Source organism: Telopea speciosissima, chromosome 8 (assembly GCF_018873765.1).
Source record: "Telopea speciosissima isolate NSW1024214 ecotype Mountain lineage chromosome 8, Tspe_v1, whole genome shotgun sequence".
NCBI lineage: Eukaryota > Viridiplantae > Streptophyta > Magnoliopsida > Proteales > Proteaceae > Telopea > Telopea speciosissima.
The window spans coordinates 7,905,402-7,917,719 of NC_057923.1; the positions used below are offsets into that span (position 1 = coordinate 7,905,402).

Sequence of the window (12,318 nt, forward strand, 5' to 3'; positions counted from 1 at the left end):
ACCTGAGAAATGGCAGGATCCTAATAAGAGAAGGTGCTACCTGTTGTCTACAGTTGATGAGTCACACTGACCACTGCGATGCCTTGTATAACCCGGGTGCTGAGGAACTCTTAGCTTTAGAGAATAAGTCAGAAAAGGGGTCATAGAATTTACCAAGTAATCTTGGGTAATGAGGCTGTAATCTGATGCATCATAGAAGCAGAATTTTGCTTATACTTTTAGAGTGTGTTCATACTGATTGTGTACTTCAGCATATTTACTTGCATAGTAACATCACCACTCACTGTATGTTCTGGTTTTCAGTCCTCTTATTATGGTATGGTCACTGCCACATCTGTGGTTTTGATCCTTTTATTTTAAGTCCTTTTGTTTGCAGTAAGGTCTTCAACTTGATTTTTTGATGCTTGATGATAGTCTCTGTAGTCATTGGTTGTTTAACCTACGAAATTTATTCACCCAAAAAAAAAAAAAAAAAACCTACGAAATTGAGATCAGAATCCAAATGATAATATCCTCTACCTTACCCCTGGAATTGTGGATGTTGGTTGTTCATGGGCTATTAGAATTTTGATAGATTGGCTGTGCAGAAATTTGGAGACTTATATTTACATGCAAAGATACAGACAAATATAGGCACTAAAAGAGCTAGGGGCAACCTAAAATGACCCTGGGAGAAGTGGTGCGGAAAGACATGCTTAGCTTAGGTTTTTTCTCAAGTATGATCTCGAATAGAGCTGATAGGAGGGCAAGGATCCATGAAGCTGATCCCATTTAGTTAGATGCTGAGTTGTGTCATTATTTCTGTTATGTTTTTTTCTTTTTACTTTTATCAATATTTTGTCGTTGCAAGGTCTTTTTGCACTCAATGTTGCAAGTAGGTGGTTCAAACAGTCTCCCTCTCCTAGCTGTTTTCATTTCGTGAATCTTTTGCTGTCACCAATCTCTGCAATGAAGTTCCTTGCCTTTCTCAAAGTTGTACCTATCCCTCTCAGGCTCTCACACTTTCTAAAATAACTGGTCCACTACAATGTTGTCTATCCCAACCTGATTTTGTTCCCAGAGATCCCAAGGCAAAGCCTAAGAGGTACAAGTACCCTGCTTTTATGATCCCTATGCTCCCAACACCCTCCCTACCTTCTGATAATATCTTCCAGCTTGTGGAATGTATTGCTGCTCTAACCCCTGAAGATCTCAAACAAATTGGTCCTAAACTAAGAGAAGATGCCAGCCAATATCATCAAAAGGCATGGTGGACTTGGGTCCTCAGGCTGGAGCTGCAACTGGGTCTACAAAACTACAAAAGTTGAGGAAAAGAAGGCAGAGAAGACAACATTTGATGTGAAGTTAGAGAACTATGATGCAGCAGCAAAGATCGTGGTGATTATAGAGGTAAGAGAATTTATCAATCCGGGACTGAAGGAGACTAAAGATGCAGTAGAGAAGGCACTGGTCTTATTGAAACAAGGGGTGACAAAGGAGGAAAGTGATATTACAGAGAAGCTAAACGCTGCTGGTGATGTTGCAGTGATGGAGTGAAGAGCTTCACTGGAGTAGGTTTTCTTCATTGAAGTGCCTTATTTGAATCAAGACTTGTGCTTGTTTGCTAGCACTGATATCATTAGTAAGGATCTCTCAATCTAGTTCTCTTACAGACCAATCTCAATGTCACCGAACTGCAATTTGGCTTGCAGGTGCATGTGTAGTATACAAGAAGCACCATCATTAACCACCTTGGACATGCCTAGATATAGTTCCTACAACCTCTTCTGGATAGGGTTTAACTCCTTGTATATAACTGTCAATGTAAGCAATCTCATCTTTGATTACACACGATACATGTACCATTGTGTTGCAACAGAAACTGTGTGCGAGATCATTTCTTTTGCAATTATAGAGACTTATGCAATTTACCAAGTATTTGTATCAGGCATCAAGCAACTTAAACAACTGGATATTAGATTCTAAAAGCTTCACTTCTTTTACCCTTCTAAAGTAGGGCAGACTTTGTTGGCATGGATCCACACTCCGATGACAATTCTCCTTTAGAGCTCGTACATAATGATATTATTTGGGAAAGATTTACACAAAACTGGACTCGTAGGCTCACTGATTGACATGTAGTAAATTTGTTCAATCCAACATGGGTACAATATTGTAAGGTGACCATAGTTCACTATGCTCAAACCAAAACTTTTATTTTTAAAAGCAAGGAACATATATCCCAATCGAGGTCAATTCAATCATAAGAGTTAAAGAGTCATCATCAAGTAATCTATCACAGATTTGCAATCCGGCTACACTTCAATTCTTTCAATGCTAAGTTCATGTGCATATTCTAACCCATTGAGAATGGCTGCAGCTGGAGCTTTTCTGGTGTAAGGATGAAATGCACTATCACAAACAAGAACAGTAGTATATCCTTGCTCAAGTGTAATCCAGATGGAGGAATTACTGATGTGGTTGATTCATGTTACTGGCCAATTATATTGCTCTCAACAAGCATTTCAAGCAAATTAGGTTCTCCACACAACTTGTGAGAAAATTAATGACAGAGTTTATTTTTGGTTGTCCAGATTGTAGTATGGCACATGATTCTGACCATTCCAAGCCCTTTGAAATTGGTTTGGATTGAATTTATTTTTCCCTATAAAATTCAGTTTAGCTGAATTTAAGGGTAGCAAATGATATATTTTGAAGGGTTACACTTTACCTATTTGAGGCAAAAGGTTTTGTAGCTTGCATGACCTAGAGGGCCTGCCTATGTTGTGCACCTCATTGTGCCACGTGGTAGGGTGATGTGGCACCATTAGGCATCTAGAAAATAATTTGCATTTGCATTTAACTAGATTTTTCAATACTTTGTTTTAACACTTAGTTCACTCCATTTGGGTGGAAGCTTGACATAAGTAGGGGATCTTGCTGTCTGATCAATAAAATTTCAACCTCATATGGCCTGCCATGTGTCAATATTTTATATACAACCACGAGATAACCTTATGCAAATAAAAAAAATAGATATTTCATTTGAATTGAGAAGAAGTAACTCCCCCCTCCCCCCCAAAAAAAAAAAATGTGGAGGGGTTGAGAAATATTGGTATGTAATTTTCTTTGGTTCTTTATATGCCTTCATTAATCCATTTTTTTTTTTTCTAACAAAAGAACAAAAAGAAACTATATAGTCATATTTGCTGAACCGTGGATTTCAATCTCTATACATCCCACTAAGACTTGGAAGCAGAAAAACAAACGATGAACCAAGTATTAAAAAAATGATAACAATTTGATTCATTTTCTAACTACCACAGAAGTAAAACATCCAAATTTGAATGCTCAACAATCTACACTTAGTGGATCCTATAACGGAAATTAAAATCTTTACATTTGGTGGATTCTAAACGTGAACAAAAATACTCTTCTTTGGAAATACTAATAAGGGTAAAATCAGTTATATATATACTTCAGACATGGTATCCCAGGAACAACTTGATCTTGAGATCTTCCATAAGCATTCCGACAATAAGCTGATGTCTTCTCACCTTTTTTAGTTTTTGGAATGTTTATGTCGTTCACAAAAATGTCTCTGCAAGGAACTGCATCACTGCAATCAAATTTTATTGCTATTGGTCTATCTGAAGTCCCATATATGTGATTGTATGTGACATTGCTAATTTCCACAGCCGAAATTGTCTGAAAGAAGTTTCAAATCCCCAAGAAATAAAAATATCAAAAGATGATATATCCATGACAAAAAGCTATAAAAAATTAAGTGAAATTGAAGATCTAGATTATGGTCACTGACCTCATCTGAATTTTGACAGGAATCTTTAACATGGCCGTCACAATAGCGTTGATCAATGATAATGGGGTAAACGCAATCATGAGATTGAATTTTCTCAAACACAATATTTCTAGCATAACCTTTTCCTCCCTAATTAATTTGACAAGAAAAGATCATTAGTTTAGTTAGTGTGATCATCCTCTTTGTTGTTGTGTATTAAATGGTTAGCAAATATTACATAAAATCTACAAAATCGTTGTGTTATTCAAGTTATCAGTTTCCAAATCCACAAAAAAAAGGTTCAAAGTTTTCATTTAAGAAGAATGACGAGAAATGAAGATAAGATTACCTGCCAGGTCTTAATCCTAACTCCATTTGAAGTCCCTGAAAACTCGACATCGCTTACGTGAATATATTCTACCATCACAATCTTTCCACCTCTACCCAGGCTTCCAATACTATTACATCAAAATCAAGACAAAAATTATCATCATAATATATTTAATGTTGGGGTTCCACGCGGTAAATAGAAGTAATAATCCCACATTAGATGTGAAGACACTTATAGGTACTTGGGCATCCTCTCCTAACAGCTAGCTTTTAAGAATGAAACAACAACAACAGAGAAGGGGGAGGGGGCAACTTTGTTTAATGAAGAGCGAGTCCTTGTGGAAATGTCCATATAGCAAGTGAGGATTTTATAAGTAAATAGAGAAAATTTTAGATGCAGCCAATGAAAATATTCTTACCATGTCTCCTTGAGTTAAGAATCCTAAGAGGGTTTATACACACATACACACACACAGAGGGAAAGAGAGATTACCTAATTCCATGACCCGGCCCACATGAGATTCTGCTAATGTTGATATAGGATGAACTTTCCCCAATAGAAATACAATCATCACCTGGATTTCAAGTAAATAAATTCATATTCTATGATATGCAACTAAAACCATTCCTTAGTCTCAAAAATTAATTACAAGTACTGAACTCATTTTAGATTATGACTTCATGCATTTCAAGATAAAAGAGTTTCGCAATACCTGTGCCGATATTACTATCATGTACAAAGACATTCTGGGAGTATTGAATGTGTATACCATCAGTGTTAGGACTTGTCTTAGGAGCAAAGATGTTGACATTGGAAGTATAAATCCATGTTGAGGCTTGAATGAAGATATGCATATTAGGGCCGTTCACAATATTTATGTTACTGATGTGCACATTGGAGCAATGTCTAAGTATGAGCATCTGTTCATCCATATAGAACATATATTCAAAATCAATTGCAATCCCAATCACATATTTTAGTAGTAGCGGTTTCACTGTTCACTAACATTATTTTGTGTTTCTATATGCACAATGCACTAATTAGACAACCACTTTGCCCCAAATCAACCTAATGAAGACAAACCCTAATACTTGCTTTTGTAAATTTAGAAAACAATATGATAAGGAGAAAGTTTTCCTTCAACACATGGTGAAGGTTCATCACACCATCCTAGGGTTCACGAACCCCTATAGGGTTTTAGTATGTTCCCCAAAATACCCTTTTCTGCATTCAAAGCCCCACGGTGAATGGATTAGAACCCATTCACCGTGCCTTAATGAAAACTCGGTCTATATGATAAAATCATGGAAAAAGGTCTCTAGTGTATGTACAAACTAGGTAAAAGATATGCAGTTTGCACACACTTACTGTCCTGTGGCTGGTTAGATGAAAATGAAAATTTATGGATGGTTATAACCCAAGGTCCTTCACTAATATGTCAAATTTTGGTCTAATAAAAAATTTTCAAGTGGCAAATAAAGCATTGAAAAGTTCAAACTATAAAGAAGATGCATGGACTATCAAGAGAGTGCATGGAAATATGTATGAGGGTGGATGATTGAATTTGAATATAAATCTTGAGGTGTGTGGACATAGGGTTCTCTGAGCAAGTAGGGTACTCTACACCCTTTCACATTCTTTTTTTAAATCATTGTTTCTCTTTTAAAAAATCAATAAATAATATAGTGAGAAGGCACAATGCACACCTCAGGCTCAGAGAGCCTTTTCCTTTTTCTATACATCAAATGGTCAAAGTTCTCTACCAAAAAAAGTTAATACTATCACATCATCCGTCCATATAGCACAATTAGGTAGCATACGAGGAAACCTTTTACGTAAATAAAAATAGGGTATACAACCAATGAGAAAGTATATATAGTGTATTGGACAATGGTTAGGGGCTTAGGGCCATCAGATCACGACTCATGACACAAGATCATTTGATTTAATTTCAACATGTTTCCACAACGTCCGCTTAAAAATGAAACTGCATGCCCTCACCCAAAACACTGTAGCCCCTATAGAAAATGTCCTAAATACCCCCCTATTGGACAGTTTTCCTTTTCTACCCCCCTTTAAACCAAAACTACAGACGGGTGTCGAGAGAACCTACTCCCTAGTAATAAAATTAACAACTAATTTTATAGAGATATTGCACATACAATGAATAACCCATATAGCATATGTTTGTAAAAAAATTTAAATAGAGTATCAACTCACCATTGGTAATCGGCCACAAGTACTCTGAAAGGAAAAAACAGAAGGAAAAAAAAAAAGTGAAAGAGTGAGATTAGAGATTAAGGGCATAAACAAAGAATGTATTGAAATAATTAATAACTCTAAGAAGGGTCCTTCTATATGTCAATATGGAGAGTGAAGTAGTTCACTTCACTATTTTGAATCACCCATGATTTATGAGCATTTTAGTAAACTTATCGTAATAACATACATCATACTCCCATTTCTATGTAATATTATTGCTTTTGTCTCACTCCAATTAGCTCTATTCGAGGTCATACTTGATACAAGGCCTAATCTATGTATTGTCTTTCCTCACCACTTCTCCTAAGGTCATTTTAGATTTTTAGGTCAAACAGAGAATCAAATAATCCAGTAAAATCAAATTTGATGTGCATAAAACACTGGTCGAATAGTTAATTTAGATAGGTAAACAGTCCTGAATTCGATGAACAGGTAAGATGAAAGGAGATGTAATCGGGAATTCCACCTGATTTACCTGCTGAATCCATAGAAGAAAAACATGCTACTGAATCCCACAACAGTAGCACTTCTGAATCCTCAGGCTCCTGCCATTGCAGGGTCTAGGGAGGGTCATAATGTACACAGCCTTACCCCCACTTTACGGAGAGGTTGTTTCCTGACTCGAACCCAAGACCACTAGGTTGCAATGAAGCAACCTTACTGTTGCGCCAAGGTCTGCCCTATTGGGTAGGGCATAGCCCTTACATATATTTTAATAAAAGACTTGAAACATAACTCAAACTAAGCCTAAAACTCCTCCAAACAATAGCATTCTTTGGACTTTGGAGGTGGTCTTAACTGAGTACTACTCTGCATAAAATAAGAAAGAAACTTCAACTAGGCTGGACTCATAGAGTCCTAGTCTAGCCTAACTAATATGCTAAATAAAAAATAAAATAAAGAGTTAAAACTCTTAAACAGATCCCACGAATTCTGGTTTCTAGAAGAACCAGAACTGAAACATTATTAGGAGCAGGTTCAGTTTGAACCAAAAAGCTGCTTCATACTTCATAGTTGAACCAGACCATACTGGCCTGTTTTCCCCTCTTTCTTCTGCTGGATTAGTTGAAATTTTGCATCAGTACTACGATAAGTTAAATGATATTTTGATATGATTCTACCAAGAGTGCTTTGATACATAATTGTGAAGGCAATGCCCAGGCGTCCAGTCGCCTTGGTCTCCTAGGCAGAGATGTGAAATTACTATATCTACCCTCAAAATATTGAATAAAATGAATGAAAAACATGGATAAAAAAGTCATTGAAGCAATCCCCTTCACTCTCTATTGTGCCACAGAAGATTACCCTTCTAAGAATATCGTTACTATCGTCTATTAATATTTGAATAGAAAAAGAGAATGTTAGTAATACTCTTACAGTTTTGTGGCATGAAAGATCCCACCAGTTGTGACCCTGACCATCGATGGTGAAATTCCCTTCGCCGCCATTGATGTAAAGGTTATTCACATGTTCAAAAGTAAGCCATGAAGGACAATTGTAAGTACCTTCTTGATAATCACATTGCCATTCTGATGTATCACTTGGTGCCAACATATTTCCCAGTACCTGTCCAATACAAAAAATAATAATAATAATAATAATAATAAGAGAAAATTACACTATCATCTCTTGAGGTTTGTACTAAACACAAAACGACCCCTTGTGTTTCTAAATTATACAGCCACACCCCTTGAGTTTAAGTCAGCTATTATAGTTAGCCTCATTCCGTTACTTAGCTATTACGGTGTTGGTTAAGTTTGCCTTCAAATAACTAATATACCCCTTCTAGGGTGTAAGCTTACCATTTTACCCAAAGGGCATCCCTAACTTCCCACCCCCTTGTTACTCGAATCATAAAGAGGGTTTAGGGTTCTGGTTGGGTTCATCGCTACCAATCGTTTCAATCAATCTTCATTCTCTCACTTTATCTCTCGCCCTCTCTCTTGTTACTACTAAGTTTCCATCTCTTCTCACTCTATTCCAAAATCCTAGTAACCTGAAGTGGGTCGTACGTGTTTAGGGATTGAAATCTGCCGGAAACATGAGGAGCAGCCCTAATAGTCGCATTCTGAGGAGCAGAGACGGTGGCGCAGATTTGTGTTGCAGTGATGACATTCTAACAAAGATTCTAATTCTCTTGCCTCTCAAATCGGTCATCAGATGCAAGTGTGTATCAAAGAGGTGGCACTACCTTATCTCCCACCCTTTTTTCGTCAATGCTGCCTTGTTACAAGCATATTCAGGTCCCGTGATAGTTACCGTTTCCATCTGAGAATTGCAAATGAAAATTTGTACTTTTTAGCCAATTTTCCTGATGTAAATAAAAATTCTGTTTTCTCCAGACTCTTTGGGTTTTCAATCTGTAACGGAGTCTCTCTCGCGACTCTGTTATTTCTCTGCAATTCCTTTCCCTACATGAAAAGGAAGATGAATATGCAGAATTTTGATTTTGGTTTCTCATTAGATCCCTGTTTCGAGTTTATGGAGATAAAAGTGTTGAGGTATGGATGCTTTAAGTACGGGTTGAAGATATTGACTTGTGTTCATAGAAGTTCAGTGAACGTAAGTGTGGAGAAGTCTCAGGTAGAGTTCTTGAGCACGCAACAGAGGTGTTGGAGATAGAATGGGTTATCTCAAAGAGGTTGAGATGGACTTGGATTTTGTCCGCCATTCTTATCCTTATCAAGAAGAAAGGTTTAGAGAGGAAAGAGGATGAAAAGCATTCATCTGAATGTGCTTGTGAAAGATGAATAGAATGAAACAGAAACAAGATCAAGAAGAAGAAAGGGTTAGAGAGGAAAGTGGATGAAGAGCTGAGCCGCCTTAGAGGATTTGAATTGCACGCCAGTTTAATTCCCAAGAGCTATAATGACAAAGGTGCCCTCTGAGGGCAAGATCATAATTAAAGACTACTCGCTCAAGGTACAATGGAGAACGCATCATTGTTGGCTTGGACTGCGATTGGAAGCCACCCGAGTGGATCGTGATCGTCTATGGCGCCTTGCCCGTAGCAGCTTGTGCGGTCCAGGCATATCACCGCAGGCATTGTCTGCCTTACCCCTGCTCGAGGGCCTTGTCTGAATAAGGGTAAGGTGGACATTGCGCACCTTACCTGAGTATGGTTGCATCGATACTCATGTCTCTTATAGAATTGGTCACAAGTTAGTCATGGCTAATACTTTTTCTTAATTTGTGGTTTAGTCATTAGTATGATGACGGCTTGTTGCTCTTGAAAAGTTTTCTTGTTACTCTTCTATAATTTTATTTTTCAGATATATGGAAGGATTCTCTCTCTCTCTCCCAAAAAAATAAAAAATAATAATAATGAAGATCGAATGATCGAAATTACCTCGATAGTAACATTATTTGATATGCAAGGACCTTCAAGAACAACTGGATGTAGCAAAAACGTCTTGTCACTGGGAACTTGTAAGGTCGGATAAGGAAGTGAAGAGTTACAGACTTGATTCCAAGCATCTTGAAAGGCCTATTAATTAATTCCAATCAATAAATTATTTTGATCAGTCAATCCAGCCATGAACATAGTACGTAGTACTGCTCGATTAAGTAAAAAATATAATATATAATTACCTGAGTATCATCAGTAATTCCATCTCCTACAGCTCCATGATTAAGCAAATTAAAAACATGATTATCACCTTGTTGTGACTGACGATCAAGTAGGAGACGGGGTTGAACTGATGCAAGATGTGTAGTACCGAAAAGAAAAAAAATGATGACAATAGAGAACATAGAAACCTCCATGATTAACAAACTCCACAAACAAAAAAATAAAATTTTGTGATTGAATGGAATGGGATCTCTATTTGTTTTTCAAGACAATTAATAGTGGAATAATTATACCAGTGCACAAGCGAACTTTAACCGGATGCTGCACAGTGTTTCAAATAGTAGTGGCTTAGATTAAACTGTATGTTAATTCTTATCTACTTTTTTTCTTTTGGGTAAGTAATTCTTACCTAATTAAGAAATTATTAAGAAAGAAGAGTTTTAATTGGATTCGTAATTCTGGGTATTCAAAAGCTAATGGAATTACAGAGTTTAATTGGATTTGTAATTCTGGGTATTCAAAAGCTAATAGAATTAGAGAGTTTAATTGTATTTGTAATTCTGGGTATTCAAAAGCTTATGGAATTAGACAGTAAGAAGGTAAAAAAAAAAGACGGATGGAATGGGACACCCGCCTGGGAGGCATCCAAGGGCTGGGGGCTGGGTTGTGCCGCATTTCTATTTTTTTTAATGAAATAATTAGTACTTCTATGGTGGCAAACTCTAAAACAGAAGTGCTTAATTATTTTTGAGTTCTTTCATGGAGGTTTGAAGTTGAGAAGATGCACTACTAATTTTATTGTTGGTACCATGGTTGTGATTTCAGTATCGATTGGATCTGATTAGGATTGGATCGGTCGATACAGATTGGGATCGCCCAAATTCGGGCAAATATGATACTTTTGTCCCTGTTTTTTTATAATTTTTTTTTTTTACATTTTTACCCCTATCTGTATAGTTAGATCGGATCGATATCGGGATTGGTCTTGGTCGATACCGATCCAATCCGACCAAAATCGACCGATCCGATCCGATAACTCAAACCATGGCTGGTACTCGATTATTCATTGATGAACTTAAAAAATAAAAGAAACCGAGAGAGAGAGAGATTTTATTCTTTGATGATCCAATTTGATAATTCATCAAAGGTTGAACGTTTTAATTTTTGCCGGTTGATGAATCCATTCTGGATGTGGTGCTATTGTCTGTTATTATATCTAGTTTATGTAGTAAGTTGCTGCAAGCCGTACTATTTTTGAGATTGTTATTATCATCGTATCCTGTTGAGGTCTGCCATTATCATTCTTTATGTGTCACACACTCACACCTTGTGTGAGGAGGTGACCGGGTGACTGGTTGAAGACAGAACACAGAGGAGTTTTATTTTTATGTATATTTTTGTCTTCAATTTTTTCATGTATATGTTTACTCTAGGGTTTGGATACATATCATGTATTAGGGATTTTCATTGTAAACTTTGTTGTGTGGGTGCGTCACAAGTATGGTTCGGGTTGTAGTTCCATGTTGTGTTGAATTTTGTAAGGGGGATATGCTCTCGTGTAGTGAGTACTACACAAATTTAGGGCCAGGTGCTCCTATGTCATGGGTGCGATATTGGGGGGCGTCGAGCTCCTCTCCAGGAAACCTAACACCTGGTGTGTCGCACATATTCCGATGACTGACTGGTGTGTGCTGGGATGTGTGTGGTACAGCCCAGTCGTTGGGCGCTGGGTTCCTTGGAGGGGAGCAGGATCCTATTGTGGGTTGGACTCAAGAACGTCCATGATTGTCTTATCGATCTCTTGGAGCTTCCCCAAATTCAAGGTTCTCTTCGTCATCGATCTGACTGGGTTGAGAAGCTCCTAGAAGACTTCCTCCGCTTTGTCGATGTCTATGGTATCTTCTGAGTTGCACTTGTGGCTCTCAAAGTGGAATAGTTGGCCGCACAGATGGCTATTAGGACGAGAGATGAATCCAAGATGGCATTTCACATTTAACATCGTCAACCAAAAGGGGGACAGAAGTAATTTTTTACATTGTAGGGGACAAAATTATATTTATCATATAGTACAGGGGATGTATGCGTAATTTGCTCGAGCAAGAGAGAGAGAGAGAGAGAGAGAGAGAGAGAGAGAGAGAGGAAACTAGCATACTCTGGTCAGATTAAGGTTAGACTAATGGTGGCTACAGAACCAGCCATTAAGTAAAGGCTCCCAAAAGAATACATGCACACTAACAGGGAGCATATTGAATTGCTTATGCACATGGTTTGAACCATTGAGGAATCAGAATCAGAATCAGAATCAGAATCGAATCGGTTGCATCGGCAGAATCAACCGAGATAATCCCGATTATGATTCCGGACAAGTTCTGCAAC

At 37.5% G+C, this 12,318-nt stretch overlaps 1 protein-coding gene and 1 pseudogene across 1 annotated transcript; one reads left to right on the forward strand and one right to left on the reverse strand.

Annotated features, from left to right (window-relative positions):
• The first annotated feature begins 860 nt into the window (after window positions 1-860).
• LOC122672750 lies at window positions 861-1,536 on the forward strand (annotated as a pseudogene).
• A 1,905-nt stretch (window positions 1,537-3,441) lies between these two features.
• On the reverse strand, window positions 3,442-10,136 carry LOC122671253 (probable polygalacturonase At1g80170). Its single transcript, XM_043868377.1, has 7 exons — window positions 9,963-10,136; window positions 9,721-9,858; window positions 7,749-7,937; window positions 4,822-5,029; window positions 4,602-4,683; window positions 4,128-4,236; window positions 3,442-3,687 (listed from the first exon to the last, which is right to left on the reverse strand). Exons 1-7 carry the CDS (start codon window positions 10,134-10,136, stop codon window positions 3,442-3,444), a joined length of 1,146 nt encoding a protein of 381 aa, XP_043724312.1.
• Window positions 10,137-12,318: the final 2,182 nt, after the last annotated feature.

Bases quoted from the DNA above. Each gene is read 5' to 3' on its own strand.
- LOC122671253 (XM_043868377.1), bottom strand. From the start codon at position 10,136: ATGGAGGTTTCTATGTTCTCTATTGTCATCATTTTTTTTCTTTTCGGT. The intron at 5,030-7,748 runs GTAAGAGTATTA...ATGGATGAACAG, and splicing joins ATCTTTCATGCCACAAAACT to ATGCTCATACTTAGACATTG. The intron at 4,237-4,601 runs GTAATCTCTCTT...TTGATGTAATAG, and splicing joins GGGCCGGGTCATGGAATTAG to TATTGGAAGCCTGGGTAGAG.